The sequence below is a fragment of the Panthera pardus genome, unplaced genomic scaffold (genome assembly GCF_024362965.1).
Source record: "Panthera pardus isolate Hobbes unplaced genomic scaffold, ASM2436296v1 HiC_scaffold_8, whole genome shotgun sequence".
NCBI lineage: Eukaryota > Metazoa > Chordata > Mammalia > Carnivora > Felidae > Panthera > Panthera pardus.
Genome location: NW_026527013.1, coordinates 144,359,015 through 144,377,870, shown reverse-complemented (window position 1 = coordinate 144,377,870; position 18,856 = coordinate 144,359,015). Strand labels below are relative to the sequence as shown.

The following is an 18,856-nucleotide window of genomic DNA, read 5'->3' as shown; positions in this document are numbered from 1 at the left end:
AGTAAAGTCAGTGAAGGAGGAAAGCCAAGAGAATACAGTGTTCTAGAAGCCAAGTGAAGAAAGCATTTCAAAGAGAAAGGAGTAGTTACATATGTCACATGCTGGTAACAGTAACATGAGGACAGATTAGCCACTGACTTGAGCAATAGGGGGGGCAGGTTTGGTGGGGAAGTGGGTTCAAAAACCTACTAGAGGGATTCAGGACAGAATAGGAAGCAAGAAATTGGAGACCCTTTCAAGGAGTTTGCTTTAGAGGGGTAGAGAAAATTGGAGCAGAGGGGGAGAGGGACCGAGAGAGGTTTTGTTTTATTTTCTTCTACAAGCAATACCAGTTTATTGCTGTTGGGAAGGATCTAGGAGCAAGGATAAAACTGATGTAAGAAAAAGGGAGAATTGCCGGAGGAGTGTCCTTGGGTAGAAGAGATGGGATAGGATCTAGTACTGAAGGGGAAGAGTTGAACTTTGCTTAGAACTCAGACAGTTCTTCCATAGTCACAAGGAAAGAAACTAGATCTACGGGTCTGGTGCCTGGTAAGTGGTGGACGTGGTCATGAGAGCTTGGAGTTCTCTTTCAGTTGCTAGCTACTATGTTCTCGGTGAAAAAGGAAGCTGAGGGGTGCCTGGGTACCTGAGTCGCTTAAGCGTCCGACTTGGGCTCAGATCATGATCTCACGGTTCGTGAGTTTGAGCCCCACATCGGGCTCTCTGCTGTGAGCACATGGGTCCTCTGTCTGCCTTTCTCTCTGCCCCCCACCCCCTCTGGTTTTCGCTCTCTCTCAACATAAATAAATAAACTTTAAAAAAAAAAAAAGGAGGGGCACCTGGGTGGCTCAGTCGTTAAGCGTCTGACTTCAGCTCAGGTCATAATCTCATAGTCTGTGGGTTCAAGCCCCCACTCGGGGCTCTGCACTGACAGCTCAGGGCCTGGGGCTGAGATTCTGCATCTCCCTCTCTCTCTGCCCCTCCCCCGCTTGTGCTCTGTCTCTCTCCCTCTCAAAAATAAATAAACATAAAACATTTTTTTTTAGGGGCGCCTGGGTGGTGCAGTCGGTTAAGCGTCCGACTTCAGCCAGGTCACGATCTCGCGGTCCGTGAGTTCGAGCCCCGCGTCGGGCTCTGGGCTGATGGCTTGGAGCCTGGAGCCTGTTTCCGATTCTGTGTCTCCCTCTCTCTCTGCCCCTCCCCCGTTCATGCTCTGTCTCTCTCTGTCCCAAAAATAAATTAAAAACGTTGAAAAAAAAAATTAAAAAAAAAACAAAACATTTTTTTTTAATAAAACAATAAATAAAAAGGAAGCTGGGTCATCCGAAGGCACTGGGGGTGTGTGTGTGAGGCAAGAGGTATGAAGTAGCCATTCAGCAGTCACAACAGATCAGGGACGCGTAGTATGATCTCTGGGCAACATTAAGGACCCTCCTGAGACTTGAGGTGACGACTTGGAGGTAAGACTGGCGGGTATGTCCCATGGTTTTCTCCAAGCAAGTTTTGCAGCATGATGGGAGCACGGAGTTGGCAGAAGTGGACTTAGCCAAGTGAATAAAATAAAGTGGAAGAGACACAAGGTGTTGAGGGTGCACGCTGAATATGGAATATGAAATCTAAGCTGGAGGGGAGGGAAATGAGGACACGAGGAGGGTGAGGAAACGTGGAAACCCAGAAGGAGCAGAAGATTGTGGTGGGTGGAAGGATTATTGGACTCAGGGAAAGAGGGGAGGCAGTGGAGGTGGAGAGTGGGAGTAATGGGGGAGGGGTGCAGTCATTAATGACAGACTCCAGGATAGAATCATGGGAGTCAGGGGCCGATGAGGGTAGTGGGCGGGATTACTGGGCGGCAGCTCAAGGAACAGTGACCAGGGCATGGGGGGGGAATCATCTGGGTGGATATTGAAATCACCAAGAATTAGGACAAAACAATTGGAAAGAGCGGTGGTGATCCAGGAACTGACTTTTTAGCCCTCCGACCATTTCAATCTGAAAATTACTCCAGTGAAGGAGAAGACCTTCCTAGAATATCTTAAAACAAAGCAAGACACCTGAAAAAAGTTTTCCACTTGGAAGTCTGGGCAGCTTTTTGGAAACGCTCATAGCCTGTTTTTTACTGAATATGAAATATTGTACCTTTTAAACAAAGAGGCCAGTCCATCGGCCAGCTGACAGACACTCCTTTGTGTCTCCCTTGACCTATGATTTGTGAACCTCTGACTTTACCTTTGCTTTGACCCTGGAACCTCTGACTTCCCCATGCTTTGAGGCTGTACCTCCTCTCCGCGGAATCGCTAGTTTAATAAGCACGAACGAGGTATGTCGACGTTGCATGGGGGTGTCATATGCAAAAGAAATTGGGCTGGTGCTAATAGGACTGAGGCACAACAGCAAACTTAGAAAGTTTGACCACAAAAAGAGAAATTCCCCCCACCTCACACACTTACACTGCCTCCTGCAGGAAACTGCAGTCTCAACCCCAAACCTTCACTTGAATCGCCAAGGCTAGGCTAGCAGGTCCTAAGGAAGGAGGTGCAAAGCTTGCATCAGAAAAGAGGGACAACGACGACGATGATGACCACCACCACCACCACCACCAACAAAAACTGGCAAAAAAAAAGGAAACTTAAGGAGAGGCTCTTGGCTGGAATGAGTTTCTGGCCCCTCCTATTTACCCCGAGTAATCTGGACAGAGGAGAAAAGACATTTCTCTTTTGGTTTATGGCCTTACTTTCAAGTTTTAAATTAGATAAATAGAAGCTTGGTGAGGCATCTCTCAGTGGTGTGTTTCTTCTCTTATCCTCTCCAGCTTCTTTTTCAGGTCCCTCTGTTTGCTTCTGTTACCGCCTCGCCGCGAGATCTCCCCTCTTCTCGGACTTCCTCCCTCCACCCCCTCTCTTCGCCTCCCCTTTGGTCTCTTCCACGTCTCCTCCGGTCCTGCTTCCCTTTCCTTCCTTCTCTCCACCTCTTGGCCCTGGCCCTTCTGAGAGCATGTCTTCTTGTGCTCGCTCTGGTGGTGGGATGGAGGCTAGGTGTGGTGACAGGTGGCGGTGCGGACCCCGAGTACGTGGAGTTACATACTAGAACGATGCAGGAATAATGCTTCTCACCCGGAGCCGTGCTCGCAAGTGGTTCTCCAAGGAAAGGCTGTGCTATCAGCGTGAGATGATTCTAGTGTTTCCTTAGTTGCAGCTTTCTCCTCCTCCACATCCAGATAGAGTCCCTCAGAAAGCTGAAGGCTGCAGAGTGGCATTGGTGAGGACTGCATAGATTCTCCCCAGAATGAAAGGGTGGTTCAAATACAATTTCCTGTTAGTGTAGGAGAGAAACATGTCCAATGAGCAACAGCTTGCCTAAAAAGCTCTTCTATGGGCATGTAGATATGCTATTTTTTAAATTGTCAACTATTAATAACAAGTACTTGTAAGAGTTAGTGCTTTATTAATAATATTTGACTTGAGGAAACACAAACCACTCCCCCCTTCTTTGGGGATCATCTCTGGTCAAGCAGAGACACATGGGAAGTACTTAATGAATATTTGCCAAATGAATATATGGATGGATGGACGAGCCTTGGAACATGGGAAAGATAAGAGCTGGGCTCCAGAGAAGTATCACCTCCACCCCACCCGTTTTGGCCTTGCTCCTTCTCACTCTCTGCAGAAGGTTGGGGCTCCCCGAGAGCTCTGGAAAGGCAAAGGGAGAGCCAGCTTCCCACTCCCTCGGGGGAAGAGCCCCAGAGGCACTCCCCCCGCACAGCGGGGGAGAAAACAGGGCTAGCCGCAACTGTGATGTCCTGGTCTCTGTCCCTTCAGGACCACTTGCGGGAATTCCCAGGGGCCTCCGCGGGCTTTGCAACTGCCACATTTAGGGTTTCCGCTCAGCCCAGTTGGAGGTAGAGAACAGGGCGGAAACAAAGATTGTGGACTTGCCTTTGGCTGGCACCCCCACTCCCACTCACGGCCTCCTGGAATCACCCCCAGGATCCTAGGACCTGACCCCAGGCCTGAGGTGGAACCCTAGGCCTGTCCCACGAAGGCGGTCAGATTAGTCCCATCACCTTACCTATGAGTGGGGACAGCTGTGGCCCCGTGGAGGCTGCCAGGGTGCTGAGGAGTGAAAGGGGCTGTGGACCCGAGGGGTTCTCTCTTTCCCACTCTCCATAAGTGAACGAGTCCCTCCAGCTGAGGTCTCGGGTACAAGGGATGCTGTCTTCACTGGCAGTATCTTTCTCTAGGTCAAAAAGGGAATGCATTTGTTTGTACTTTAATTCACAGAGCAGTCTCACGGGTTATGGCCAACACGTGTAGGGTGCTTATTATGGGCCAGATATGGTTCCAAACAAACCCATGTATTAATGCTCTTTTAATCTTCACAACAACCCCGAGAGGTCAGTGCTGCTCTAGTCTCCATTTTCCTAGGAATCTGAGGCCCCGCGAGGTTAACTTGCATACCTATGGTCATGTAATGAGGAGTCAGATCCAGAATTCAAAGCCAGAATTCAAAGCTAGGCAACAGAGCCCATGTTTTAACCATCCTACCATTTGGACAAGACAGTGCCAGTAAAAGGAGAGAACCCATGTGGCTTGGAGAGGATCATTGAGTGAATTTCCCCCAGGAGATTCAGCTAGCTGAACTGGCAATGGCCTGGAACCCAGATGGCCTTAGGCCAGAGCCTGTTGGTCCACTTGGCTTCAGCCACTCAAAGGGTGGCTTGCAGCCCAGCAGCTTTGCCATCACCCGGGAGCATGCACAGTCTCGGGCCCACCCGGATCTACTGACTCGGAATCTGCATTTTTAACAAGATTCCCCGGGGACTATTCGCACGTGATAGCTTGGGAAGCCCCGCAATACGCCCCACCACCCACACCGATGGGGAGTTGAAAGGTTCAGCCACACAGGTAAGCTTTGGGACGCTGGTTTTTCCCAATGTAGCTCTCTCCTTCTTTTCATCCAGAAGTTCCAGGAGGCTGAAGTGTGACTATCCTTCCAAACGCAAAGGGTATGGTACCTGGCCCACGGAGGGGAGGAAAGACGGTTCTTCAGTTTCAAGGAAAGAGAAGGGTCCTGAGGACATCCTAGGATAATTCATCGAAAACAGCCTTGGGACGGCTCGGGAGTGGTAGTTCCCATGGCACACATATCCTCTGACTCTGAAACTGAAATATTCTGTCTTCCTCAACCATAATCCCATGGGGTATGTTTTGAGCGTAGGTGTGTGATTGAATGTAAGTGTGAAAACATTCAATACAATGCATCACCGTTGTATTATCTGTCATGTGACAGGAGACAGCATTCTTAGCCTTGGGGAAAACGTGGGCCAGCTCTACTCACCATTTAGAATAGGGGCTGTGAACTGGCAGCCTCCAGGCTGAATCTGGTCTGCAGATACCTTTAGTTTACCCACTGTCAGCCTATGCTGTGCTTTAGCATTTTTATGGGGCAGGGTCACATAAAAATCCAGATTTGGGGCTTTTCTTGAAAACTCAGGGTATCTGGCAACACCAGATCTGTGTTCCAGCATGGTGACAATTAAAGGCTCCACTGAAACCTTCACTTTGTCATTGTCACTGTCCCTGCCATGTCCTATTGCCTCCTCAGTGCTGACCTCCAGGTGTCAGCCCAGCTGTTGTTTAACTTACAGTGGAGTTGAGAGATAAGTCAACCATTTCTCAAAAAAAAATTTTTTTACTGTTTATTTATTTTTGAGAGAGAAAGAGAGAGAGAGGATGTGAGCAGGGGAGGGGCAGAGAGAGAAACCCACAGAATCAGAAGCAGGCTCCAGGCTCTGAGTTGTCAGCGCAGAGCCCGACGCGGGGCTCAAACTCACAAGCTGTGAGGATCAGGACCTGAGCCGAAGTCGGACGCTTAACCGACTGAGCGGACGCTTAACCGACTGAGCCACCCAGGTGCCCCGTAAGTCAACCATTTCTTATATGACACCTAGACTCTCCAGACGTTTGAGTTGTAATCCCTGGTTTGGACGAAAGTTGTTAGAGCTTCTCTGGGATCTACACGCTCCTCTAAATTCCTAACTATGATATTCCGGTTGCCTTCTGAGCCAATGTGGAGGCATAATTTATTAGTGGTACGGTACACAGATACTTATGGAAGCCCTATTGTGTTCTTAGCCCTGTGCTTGCCACAGCAGCTAAATAATTTAGAGGCATGAAAAGAATGAATGTTGGTTGAAGAGATAAGACTTAAGCCTATGTTGGGGTGCCTGGGTGGCTCCAGTCGGTTAACCGTCTGACTTCGGCTCGGGTCATGATCTCAGTTTGTGAATTCAATCCCTGCATCAGGCTCTGTGCTGACAGCTCAGAGCCTGGAACCTGCTTCAGATTCTATGTCTCCTCCTCTCTGTGCCCCTCCCATGCTCACACTCTGTCTCTCAATAATAATTAAATGTTAAAAAAAAAAAAAAAAGACTTAAGCCTATGTAGCAATTAGGGAATGATGTAAGAGAGGTTATGACTAAGGAAAGATTTATCCAGAAGGACAGGTAGGATTTAGGGTGGAGCAGACGGGATGAATAAGGCTTAGAGAAGCATAGCCAAGGCTTGACTGGAGCAGATTTGGGCTGGAGAAGACGAGGCACGGACGGGGCTTCTATTTGAGGGGGAGAAAGTGATCGGGTGAGATGGGTAAGAGGGGAAGTTTATGCAGGGTCATGCATGCCAAAACGAGTGGATCTGGGGTAAACTAGAACCTGGAAATTCATGGGGAACCGGCTGCTGTTTCCAGAATGTGTCGTGCTCTCTCACACAGACTCTGTCTCCTCTTAGCATGCCCTGCCTCTTCCGCTTCGGCCAGCCCTGCTTGTACTCATTCTCCCTGACTCAGCTCAGACCCCCGCCTTCCTGAGCAGCTTCCTGGGAGGAGTGAGGGACCCCAGGGGTGAGTTTTGAATGTTGCCTAGAAATAGAGTTTTTGTGACTTCAGGATTTACCCATCTGACTCCACCAAATTATAAACGCTTTCCAGGGGGGTACCGTGTCTCTTTCTTCATTGTGATCGGAAGCCTTCGACAGTGTTTGGCGCTTACCAAGTGCCCGCTGCGTGTTTCTGAATGAGGAAATGAACGCACTAGTGGAAAATGATGGCAGGCCAGGCATGAGCTGACCAGGTGGACTAGGGGAGAACCCGCGGGAGTAGAACTGAAGAATATGGAGAAACACTTCAAAGGAAGAAATTGGTAAGATTTGCTGCCAACTTGACTCTGGTGGCCAAAGAGCCTAGAGGAACTCACACTAAGGTACGGAAGGAAGACAGAGATCCAGGAAAGCTGGGGTGGGGAGCTGGAGGGGGAACTTATTCCTACACCTGTGGAGCAGAAAGTTCTCCAAGAAATGGGCGCCCCGTGCCCTCCGTTACCTGGGCTGTCCCTTTTGGTCTGTGTCTTTTTGCTGCTCCTGGAACTCCAGCCATTTCAGGATCAAGGAAATGAAGGTCAAAAGGAAAAGAACAGAGCATGAAACTCTCATTTCAAATCTTGTCTCTGGTTCTATTTTGCTTGATGCCAAAGCTTGAGAGGCAGATATAAATATGAAAAAGGCCAGCTGTGGCTACACTGGGTGGGTGTGACGCATGTTAAAGTACCAGAAGAAAAAATAGGGAAGGGAGAGGAGGGAGGGGAGCTGGGACGGGGAGCAGAATCCATGCCGCTGATTCTGCTGAGGAGGAATGGGTGTGACTCCATCTGTTTGGTCCTTTGTCTCAGCCATTTATTTTTATTTGCTGTGAGTTGCTTGTTGTTGCCAATGTGCAAAAACTGATATAATTGCAACCAGACTAGAACCTGCCTGAATGAGGAGAAAAATCATCACTCGGGGCCTCGTCCTGGGAAATTAAAGAGAAGAAACCAAATGCCTGCACAAAGAAATGGTTGAGATAACAGTGCAGCCAGAAGTCATTTCCCCCTATTTCTCACATCTCTCTGATCCATTTGGGACATGACAAGCCAGACTAGGTTGCCCCGGCTTCCTGGCTGGTCTCTCCACACTTACTCTCCCTCTCTTCAAACCAACTGTCACTGAACAGCCAGCATGACCTTTCCAAAATGTAAATTGGATCACATCACTTCCCAGTTTAAAATGAGGCTAAGGCTCCCATTACACTGAAGTCTAAATTCATTCACATGGCTTCCCAGCAAACGCTCGGCCCCTGCCCACTTGTTTTTTGTTTTGCTTTGTTTTGTTTTACATTTATTTATTTTTGACAGACAGAGACAGAGCGTGAGCAGGGGAGGGGTGGAGAGAGAGGGAGACACAGAATCAGAAGCAGGCTCCAGGCTCTGAGCTGTCAGCCCAGAGCCCGACGCGGGACTCAAACCCACGAACCGTGAGATCATGACCTGAGCCAAAGTCGGATGTTTAACCGACTGAGCCACCCAGGTGCCCCAGACCCTGCCCACTTGTACTTAGGTCCTTCTGCCACCGCTGCTTCCCCACTGGCCCTTCCTTCTCCGAACTCACCAAGTCTCTTCCTCAGGACGGAACCTTGTTTGTCCCCTTAACCTGCACAGCATTCTCCACCCTTTATCTGGTTAGTGCCTAATGCTCCTACACTGCTCTGACCTTCTGGAAATATTAAAAGCTGCCTGTGCCAGAATTGGCCAATAGACCCCTAGTATCCCTTCTTCCCTTCTCCCTCAGGGACAGAGCATCTAATTTTGTATTAGGCACATGATTATGTACTCTATGCACAATGATGAGTGCGTTTCCCAGCTCCCCTGTAGTTGGGTATGGCCATGCGACTGAATTGCGGCCATGAATATAAACAAAAGCTATCCTTCCGCGAAAAAAGAAAAAAATCCATGATTTAACATTTTGAGACAGTCATAAAGTTGTTTCAATCTATCTTGCTCTATTAGAGTCCAGGGGTCACCAGCTCAGCAATGCTACATTTTACCTAGAAATTTCTTAACTACAGATCTCTGTATGATACACAGCCTGACAACCTCCAGTATAAATTCTTTAGCAGTGGGCAACTAACAAGTTTTTTTCTTGTGTTAATACTTTACAGCTTCCAGCCCAAGTTAATGATACAAGTTAATATTGAGAATCTCCTTATGTCTGCCTCTAAATCTGCTAAGGACCCTGCCAAGTACTGATGTGTATGAGCTCATTTAATCTTACAATATCTGGATGAGGTTGGCACTATCATAGTTTCCATTTTGCAGATCTGAAAATTTAGGACCAGAAAAATGAAACAATGTGCCCAAGGGCTCACGGTCAGAGCAGTGACTTGTGCCCAGGGCTGCACGAGCTCTTAATCACCGTAAGAGATTATTCCCTCCAACTCTACTGGTTTACCCCCAGCACTCAGGAAAAAAGCCTCTTTTTTTTTCTGTTGTGTCTCTGAGTTGCTGGTCCCTGTTGTGGCAAAAATCTTCTAAAACGTCATTTTTCTCTTCTAGTGACATTTAGCAACTGATTTCGGTTCTCTAGGACACCGGTTCCCACGTTATCTTTGTGCTCTGCTCGTGGTACCCTGTGATCTAAGTGCCCTCAACGCCTGTCTCACGTCAACCAATCTTAAGACTACATCCTAAGTCACCTGCACAACACAGGGACGTTTCCTCAGGCATGGATAAGATGGGCCTGGACCACGGAGTTTTCCAGAACAGATTATACATTTAGAAAACAACCACAGAGGCTCCCTGAATCCCAGCAGAGGCCAGGCGAACTCAATGAGTAGATAACGTTTGAAACAATGTTTTAGTTATTTCTCTGTAGAACTAGGAACTGGATTCAAAACAAGGTTTTGCTGTCCCACCTGTGCTACTAATGTATTCTTATCATTGAAGAGTTACTTTTTATTTTTTTATAACATTCCTCCTCTGGAGTCAAGCCTACAGTGCTTGCTGTGTGGAGGAGAATGAGGCAAAGAGAACTGGCAAAAGGTTGGCCCTAGTCAAGGGTAAAGCCTGGGTACTGAGTGCAGCGTTCCACGCTCCTCCCTCTGCTCCTTTCCCAAGTTATTTGGTTTCTGGATCTCATGGCCCAGGCCATCTGGGCCACAGAAGGGGTGTCAGACTGGCCCAGTTTAAGTCACGTACCTTAACTGGCGGGGCTGGTGCAAGTCGGCAAAAATCTGAGAGAGTGCTTCACTTTCCCCCTTAGCCATCAGCTGCATGAGGCTCTCGCTGGGCTGGGAGGCTTGGGGTTTCTTCTGTACTAACTAGATGGAGAAAAAAAGCAAAGCCAGGTGGTTAACGCCTTAGGGTGTCTGCATTTTCCTAATCGTGGTCCAGACCTGAGAGTGTTGGGGCTTAAACTGTTCGACTGGGCTGCCGTGTCAGCTGCTCAGAGAGGCAATTCTGAGGCCGTATCTGTTTATACTCCCTATATTCTTGTAAATATCCTTTGGTGCCTTAAGGATACTATAGTCATTGAAAACTTTAGACATCATTTAGTAGATAATCTTTTTCATCTTTTTCTCCTTCAAATTTTTATTTAAGTTCGAGTTAGTTCACACACAGTGTAATATTGTTTTCAGGAGTAGAATTTAGTGATTCATCACTTACACCTAGTGCTTGGTATATAATCTATTTTTTTTTTTTTAGTTTATTTATTTATTTTGCGAGACAGAGTAGGGGAGGGGCAGAGAAAGAGAGAAATAGAGAATCCCAAGCAAGCTCCGCACTGTCAGTGCAGAGCGGGATGCGGGGCCTGAACTCATGAATTGTGAGATCGTGTGTGACCTGAGCTGAAGTGGGATGCTTAGCCAACTGAGTCACCCAGGCTCCCCAATAATCTATTCTTTTTTTTTTTTTTTAATTTTTTAACGTTTATTTATTTTTGAGACAGAGAGAGACAGAGCATGAACAGGGGAGGGGCAGAGAGAGAGGGAGACACAGAATCTGAAACAGGCTCCAGGCTCTGAGCTGTCAGCACAGAGCCCAATGTAGGGCTCGAACTCATGAACCGTGAGATCATGACCTGAGTCGAAGTTGGACACTTAACCGACTGAGCCACCCAGGTGTCCCTTGCTACTTGTTTTTATATTTAAATGTAGAGGGAATCAAATACCTGTTGTAAGAATTTAATGAATGGTTTAAAAATTAATTTCTCTAAGAAAAATCCCATTTTGAGCTGCTTTTTACACGAGGGTCAAACTGCCCTCTTTCTTGCTGCCAGTGATGTCCCCAAAGGCACTCTAGCTGTTCGTACTCCTCACGTTCATTTGTTCATTCGTTCATTCAGTATGTATTAGATGTCAGCTGTGTGCCACACACTAGGGATCGTGCTAAGAAGACAGAGAAAAACCCCTGCCTTCAAAGAGTTTATGTTCCAGCTCAAATTGGTCTTATGTCACATCTTAAGGCCTGGGGCAATGCCCAGGTGGCTTCACTGGTGAATTCTATCAAATATTTAAAGAAGTGGTAATACCAATTATTCACAAACTCAGAAAATAGATGGGAGAGAGAACACTTCCAAAAGCATTCAATGAGGCTGATAGTACCCTAAGACCAAAGCCAGAGTATCACAAAGGTGTCCCAAGAAAACTACAGACCCGTATCGCTAACGAACATAGATGTAAAAATCCTTAACAAAAACCGGGGTGCCTGGGTGACTCAGTTGGTTAAGCGTCTGACTCTTGATTTAGGCTCAGGTCATAATCTTGAGCAATCGAGCCCCATGTTGGGCTCTGCGTTGACAACGGGGAGCCTGCTTGGGATTCTCTCTCTCTGCCCCTCCCCTGCTCATGCTCGCTCTCTCTCTCTCTCGCAAAATAAATAAAAATCAACATTTTAAAAAGATGCTAATAAACCAAATCCAATAACATTGAGAAAGGATTATACACACCATGACCAAGTGGAATTTATTGCAGGAACATGAGGTTGGTCTAACATCTAAAACTCAAGTAATGCAAGACACTGTATTAATAGAATAAAGGACAAACCACGTGGTCATCTCAGAAGCTGCAGAAAAAGCATTTGACATAATCCAATACCCATTCATGGTAAAAACTCTCCATAAACGGGGAATAGAAGGGAACTTCCTCAACCTGATAAAGGGCAGCAACCAAAATCTCATAATGAGCATCATACTTAACGGAAGGCTGAATGTTTTTTCCTAAGATCAGGAACAAGCCAAGTAGGTTTCAAGCCCAGTGTGAAGCCCAATGCAGGCCTGGCACTCACAACCCTGAGATCAAGGACTGAGTTGAGATCAAGAGTCAGATGCTTAACTGACTGAGGTACCCAGGTGTCCCTACTTTTGCCACTTCTAACAAACATTGCACTGAAGATTCCGGGTAAGGCAATGAACCAATGGATCCTGACTAGAAATGAGGTAAAACTGTCTTTGCCTGCAAATGACACGTGTGTGTGTATGTGTGTGTATATGTGTGTGTAGAAAATCCCAAGGAATCCATAAAACCTGCTATATCTAATGAACAAGATTAATACACAAAAATCAATTGTATATCTGTATACTATCAATGAAGGATGCAAACATGTTACTGAAAGGTACAAAAACATTAAGAGAAATTAAAGAAGATCAAAATAAATGGAAAGACATTTCATATTCATGTACTGGAAGGCTCAATATCGATAAGATGGTAATTGGCTCCAAGTTAATATGTAAATTCAACATGCTCTTGTAAAAATTCTGCAGGCTGTTTTGCAGAAATTGACAAGCTGATCCTAAAATTTATATGGAAGTACAAAAGATCTAGAATAGCCAAAATAATTTGGAAGAGAAAAAAATTTGGAAAATATACATCACCCAATTTCAAAATGTAGTATAAAGTTAAATTAATCAAGACAATGTGGTATTGGCCTAAGAATAAGCAAACAGAAGATCAGTAGAACTCTCAATTAAGGACCCAGAGGTAAATCCTTAAATTTATGGTCAATTTATTTTCAAGAAAGCTGCCGGGACAATTCAATGGAGAAAGGATAGTCTTTTCAACAAATGGTGCTGGGACAATTGTGTATCCACATGTTAAAAAAAAAAAAAAAAAAAAAGTACTTAGATTCTTACCTCACACCATACACAAATAGTAATTCAAAATAGGTTATAGACCTAAATAGAAGAGCTATATCTATAAAACTTCTATAAGTAAAGATAGATTAGGGGCACCTGGGTGGCTCAGTTAAGTGTCCGACTTTGGCTCAGGTTATGATCTCCTGGTTCATGAGTTTGAGCCTGTGTCAGGCTCTCTGCTTTCAGTGTGGAGCCTGCTTCAGATCCTCTATTCCCCTCTCTCTTTGCCCCTCCTCAGCTCGTGCTCTGTCTCTCAAAAATGGATACACGTTAAAACAGCAACGTATGATTGCAAGTGACTGAGCTATTACTGTAGTACCTTTAGTAAATATTTCTTACCATAGATTAAATCTTTGTGACTTTGGGCTGAACAAAAAAGTCTTAGCTACAACATCAAAAGCCTGATCCATAAAAGAAAAAATTGATAAATTGAAGTTCATCAAAGTTAAACACTTCTGCTACACAAAGGACGCCGTTAAGAAAACGAAAAAGAAATTTACAGACTGGGAGAAAATATTTACAAGACATATGTCTGATAAAGGATTTATATCTAGAATACACAAAGAACTCTAACGACTCAACAAGAAGACAAAACACAATTTAAAAATGGGCAAAAGACTTGAATAGACACTTCACCAAAGAAGATACATAAATGACTAATAAGCCCATGAGAAACTCTCTCAAGATCATTAGCTATTCAGGAAACCCAAATGAAAACCACCATACATCCACTAGAATGGCCTTACTAAAAAACTTAGATAACACCAATGTCGGTGAGGATGCGGAGAAATTGAGACTTTCATGCATCGCTGATGGGAATGTAAAATGGTGCAGCCATTTTGAAAAACAGTTCGTCAGTTTTTTGAAAAGCTAAATAGAAACTTACTTTTAAGTCACATAAATATATGACCCAGCTGTTGTATTCCTCGGAACGTATCCCAGACACATCAAACACACGTCTACGCAAACGCTTCGACACAAATGTTCATATCGGCATCATTCATAATAGTCAAAATCTGGACAAAATCCTCATGTCTACCCACTGATGAACGGACATACAAAATGTGGTTATATCTGTACCGTGGGATGCGACTCAGCAGTGAAAATACTGATAGTCTGACTCTGCCAGAGTTGGCCTCATGCTACAACGCAGATGGGCCTGAAAAACATCACGCTAAGTGAAAGAAGCCAGACACAAAAGACTATAGAGTGTAGGGTTCCATATATATGAAATGTCCAAGAACTATGGATTTATAGAGACTGAATACCGGTCAATGGCTGCCTAGGGCAGGAAATGGGAACATGTGAATGACTGAAAATGGGAGCAAGGACATTTTTAGGGTGATGAAGTATCCCTGTAGTATAGACTGTAGACTCTACCTCAATAAAGCTGATTAGCAAAGGCCTAAGGCAGGGATCACCCTCACATACCAGCTCACCTAAACTCCACAGGCCAGCTCTGGTGCCCACTTACGTTCGAGTCTCCCGAGGGGCTGCAGCTGTTCTTGGGGACCAGACAGTGAGTGACAAGAATCCTAGGGTCTTTGGTGGTGATGGACAGGCCCTTCTGCAGAATCTGAACCAGTCGGATCCAGAAGTGGAAGACAGTCTCTGGATGGTCAGGGTGGAGCCTTAGGTAGTAGATCTTCTCAGTGACTGTCCTCAACCGCAGGATGCGTTGAAGCCGGTCACAGACCTCGAGCTCCACAAACTTCAGGGGGAGTATCCTAAAGCCACAAGGGAAGACACACATGGGCGACCCCTATTGCTTCTGAGCCAACCCTCTCTTCGTTAAAATGAGGAGCGTCTCCCACAGGACTGAGGCTTTGGGGGGGTAGGAGAGAGAGGGTTTGGCCCAGTGGTGCTCCCACTTTGGAGAGATCAAGCTGGGGAGCTTGATTAAAATGAAGACGCCCGAAGATAGCCCCCGAAACTCAGATTCAGCAGGTCTGGGGTGTGGCCCTGAAATCTGCCGTGATTCTCACGCCGGTGTTCCCTGGGGTCCTGCTTGAGAGAGACAGCCCTGGAGTAAGGTGGCTGGGGTCAGAGGGTTTTTAGTTTCCTCCTTGACAGCATGCAGGGGACTTCCCTCCTCTGCCACAGAGTTGGCACATTCATCGACCCTAATGCTTCAACTACTCTTCGCAATGGGGCTAAAGTTCAGGGGGCTGGCTATCGCCCCACGCAGAGCATAAAGGCGAGGTTTGTCACTGAGTCAACAGGGAGACATCAAGCGTTTACCTGGATTTCTGGGAAGATCTAGGGATTCTTGAGATATCCTACAGATTACTTGGAGAGGTCCAAACATCACATAGACCTGTTTCATCCCAGAGGGGTGTGATGTCCCTGTATGTTACGGTTCTAAGTGAGACTTAGTTCCGCTCATTTTACTAGCAGGAACATTGAGAGGCAGCAAATAACCTGTGACTCAAAAATTATTGGAGTCGGTTGGATACCAAAGACTAGAACCCGTGTTCTCCCAAACGGTGCTCCATTTGCTGGACCTCAGTGCTTCCTTGCCGCTCGGCCCAAGGCGGAGAGATTTCCTATGAATTCAGCGCGGTGAGTGCAGCAAGAAGGGAAGTGGGCTGTTGACTCGCTTCTCATTACCGGCCACAGAACACTTCCCTTTGCCCCCCACCCCTTAGCCTTGATGCTCGCAGTGCACCCGGGCTTGGGCTACCGTCACCTAAAAAATTAACATCACTGCCAATGACTTCTCTGCTTCTCCCCATCTTGAGTTGAGTCCCAAAGCAGCCTCCCGCTCTGGGTCTGCCCCTCGCCCTACTCCTCTTCTGTTCCCCTCTGTGTTGCTTACCTCTTCAGGATGATGTTTGGGGCTTTAGATGGTCTGTTCCATGTCTGGCTCTGTCCCTGGTGCCATTTGACACTAGCCATGAGGAGGATATTGGGAAGGGGCAGGCAGGGCACGGAGGAGGTCACCCCAACGGCCATAGTGTTGGAGGCTTTGTAGATGTCTATCCAGTTCCTGCCCTTTTTGACCTGCAAAGCAGTCCCGTGGGCACAGCCCTGAGCGTTTGGCAGAAGGAGCAGTGTATTTTAGCTGAGGGTTTCCCAACCCTGGCACTATGCACTTCGGGCTGGATAATTCTTTGTTTGGGGGAGAGGGGTCTCCTGTGCTCTGGGGATGTTTAGCAGCATCCTCGGCCTCTACCTACTAGACGCCAGCAGCGATCCCTTCCCCACCCGAGTTGTGACCATCAAAAATATCTCCAGATGTTACCAAATGCCCCCTGGTGTTGGGGGGGGGGGTGCGAAATCAATGCTTGCTGAGAACCACTGTTTTAACCTATATTGGTTAAACGCCTATAAGGACCATAATCCCGGAGTTCCTGGACATGTGTTGCATTTCTGTGACCCCTCCCCCACAGTTTCCTGGATTTTCTTAGACAGGTTTGTCTATAGGCCCTTTTTTGAGGGGCCCTATAATCTCCTTTCCCTGAACCATAAGGTCCGTGCAATCCCAAGGTCTGTTTATTCTGGGTTCTAGCTGGCCTGAGGAGAACCCAGGCAAGGAAACAAAAATGCACCGAGCGCCCTCGTACTTAGGCCTTTGCTTCCTGTGTTTGCGTGTAATAACCAGGTTGGTCCAACCCCTTTTACAAGACAGGAAACTGGGATTCAGGGTGCGCCGGTCACTTGCACAATGACACCTCCTGATGAGAGAGCAGATTCTGAGCCCTGGTCTCTCCGGCTGCCCAGCTGCTGTTCTTTCACCAGTCAGCATTTCTGTCACAAACCCTCAAAGGGCAGCTCATTTCACTGCCTCTTTGTTCATGTCTTTGGGCTGACAGCCTGGAGGGGGAAGCAAATTGAGGGATTCGGATACCAGATCCTCTACTCAGAGCAGAGAACACCTGACCTCTTCCCCCACGATGACAAGCGTCTCCAGAAGAAGCCTTGTCTGGGGCTCTGCAACGTCAGGGTCAGATGCATTCCAGGCCCACTGACTTCTCCTTACCTCAGTTCTCACTCCACGCCAGTCCCAGGGACAGACTCTCCCAGTCACGCCTTGGGAACAGGTCTAGAAGAATCAAGGAGTGCCATTCTGCACGACCCAAGAGTACCTGGACAAAGTTGCTTTCAAACACCACTGAGTCAGGAAATAGGTTGAATTCTGGAGAATGAACCATCTGGCAGAGCAATCCCTCCTCCACACCCAGGCCCACTCCAGGGTTTGGCTCCCCATCCACAGGCAAGAGGCCCCTGACTTCTTCCCAGACATTCAGGGAGGGGAAGATTGGATAGGATCTCGTGACTTGTACTGTCTTCTTTGATTTCCACTGAGTCTTTCTCTGTGGAACTGATGACAACATTTCCGCACATGCTCAGGGGCCTACCGCAAGTTTGTCCTGGTACCTCTCTCTTCCCTCCTGGCCTTGGGCAGCTGGCCAAGGCCTGGGACCGCCAATCAGCTCACAATGATGAATGGATGACATCATGAAAAAACCAGGGCAGGCCTGCAGGAAAGGGAAACGCAGAGGAGCCTCCCTTTTCCTCCAGAGCGCTTTCACGGCTTGTTTATGCCCTCACGCTCCCCAGCCCCTGTTGGAACCGGGGACACAGTGCCCCCAGAACTTGCTGAGCAAGTGGTGAGCCAGGTAGAAAGCAAGGAAGGAAGGAAGGCTGTTGGGAGGGCATTTTCCTCCCTGCCTGTCAACCCTCTCTTACTCCTAATGCAACCTGCCCGCGATCAGTTTTAAGGGCCGGTGTCTATTTAAAACCCAGCCCTTCAGAGCATTGCACGATGCGGGAGCACACATGCCCTGGTTTATCTGCAGGAGCCCGTTCCGTTTTAGAAGGAATTGCTGGGCTCCGTGCTCTGCTACGGCTGGGTGGTTACTTCTACAGGCCTTATTTTCCTTAGGAGGTAAAACTGAAGAAGTAATCAGTTTCTTACCCAGAGGCTGGCTTTGTGAGGGTGCCAGCTGAGAGGAATAGAGCTGGGATGGGCGTTTCTGCTGAATCAACAAGCCATTCCCCTTCTCGGAGAGCGACAGCGTTCCTCATCCTGGAGCCAGAAGGTGCGAGAGCCCATATCCTGCGGTGGCTAGGTCAAGGGCAAAGAACCCAGCAGGTTGACCGTTGTCCAAGTCCACTTCAGGGAGAAATTGTATTCTAATTTGGACAAAGTTCCAGAATTTACTAAATGACGTATTATCCATCAAAATCAAATATGATCAATTTAGAAAAGCAATTTGATGGGGCACCTGGGTGGCTCGGTCGGTTAAGCGTCCAACTTCGGCTCAGGTCATGATCTCACAGTTTGTGAGTTTGAGCCCCACGTTGGGCTCTGTGCTGACAGCTCGGAGCCTCGATGGAGCCTGCCTCATATTCTGTGCTCCCTCTCTCCCTGCTCATGCTTGCTCTCTCTCAAAAATAAACTTAAAAAAAGTGTTTTTAAAAAAGAAAAACAATTTGACAACCAATATACGTGACGTACAAGCAGAGCGATTTATTTTTGTATTCATTGTCAAGTCTGAGAGATGGCTGAAAGGTCATGAGGCTTTCCTGATCTGATTCCATCAGCCCCTCACCTGGTCACTTCTGTTATGCACCTGTTCAAGCACCTGAAACAGCTCCTAGGTTGGTAAAGCAACTTCCGTATTCACGTTCCTCATTTTCTCTTGCTTATCATGTGGGAAAAATGTCCTCCATGGAACATTCTGTAAGGACGGGGCCAAGAGACCCCATCCTGTGGTTTACATTTCCCTAGGAACAACACGCAGTACAAATGGGATGGCAATTAACACACCGATATAAGTTAAAGCTTACCCACAACAGTAAAACTTATTGGCCTAGATACATGGCTTGGATATATTTGGCCATTGAGACATCCAAAAGTCCCCTTCAGCTGG

General features: G+C 47.1%; 1 protein-coding gene across 3 annotated transcripts; it reads right to left on the bottom strand.

The window, feature by feature from the left end:
* Positions 1–2,684: 2,684 nt before the first annotated feature.
* On the bottom strand, positions 2,685–18,346 carry GARIN1B (golgi associated RAB2 interactor 1B). 3 transcript variants are annotated; one of them, XM_053897407.1, is made up of 8 exons: positions 17,899–18,342; positions 17,066–17,458; positions 15,796–15,980; positions 14,452–14,704; positions 10,043–10,164; positions 7,357–7,400; positions 4,048–4,215; positions 2,685–3,291 (listed from the first exon to the last, which is right to left on the bottom strand). In XM_053897407.1, the coding sequence occupies exons 2-8, from the start codon at positions 17,312–17,314 to the stop codon at positions 3,278–3,280; spliced, it is 1,035 nt and encodes a 344-aa protein (XP_053753382.1). In that variant the 5' UTR covers positions 17,315–17,458; positions 17,899–18,342; the 3' UTR covers positions 2,685–3,277. The 3 variants fall into 3 exon arrangements, with proteins under 3 accessions (XP_053753382.1, XP_019308211.2, XP_019308209.2); XM_019452666.2 differs by having other exon boundaries at positions 7,357–7,394; positions 17,899–18,339; XM_019452664.2 differs by lacking the exons at positions 2,685–3,291; positions 7,357–7,400 and having other exon boundaries at positions 4,073–4,215; positions 17,899–18,346.
* Positions 18,347–18,856: the final 510 nt, after the last annotated feature.

What these genes read in the sequence shown, in the direction of transcription:
- GARIN1B (XM_053897407.1), bottom strand. Translation starts at nt 17,314, where the DNA reads ATGTTGTCATCAGTTCCACAGAGAAAGACTCAGTGGAAATCAAAGAAG. An exon ending in TTGAAAGCAACTTTGTCCAG is followed by an intron (nt 15,981 to 17,065) that starts GTACTCTTGGGT and finishes ACTGCTTTGCAG; the next exon opens with GTCAAAAAGGGCAGGAACTG. An exon ending in CCAAACATCATCCTGAAGAG is followed by an intron (nt 14,705 to 15,795) that starts GTAAGCAACACA and finishes TTGTGGCTTTAG; the next exon opens with GATACTCCCCCTGAAGTTTG.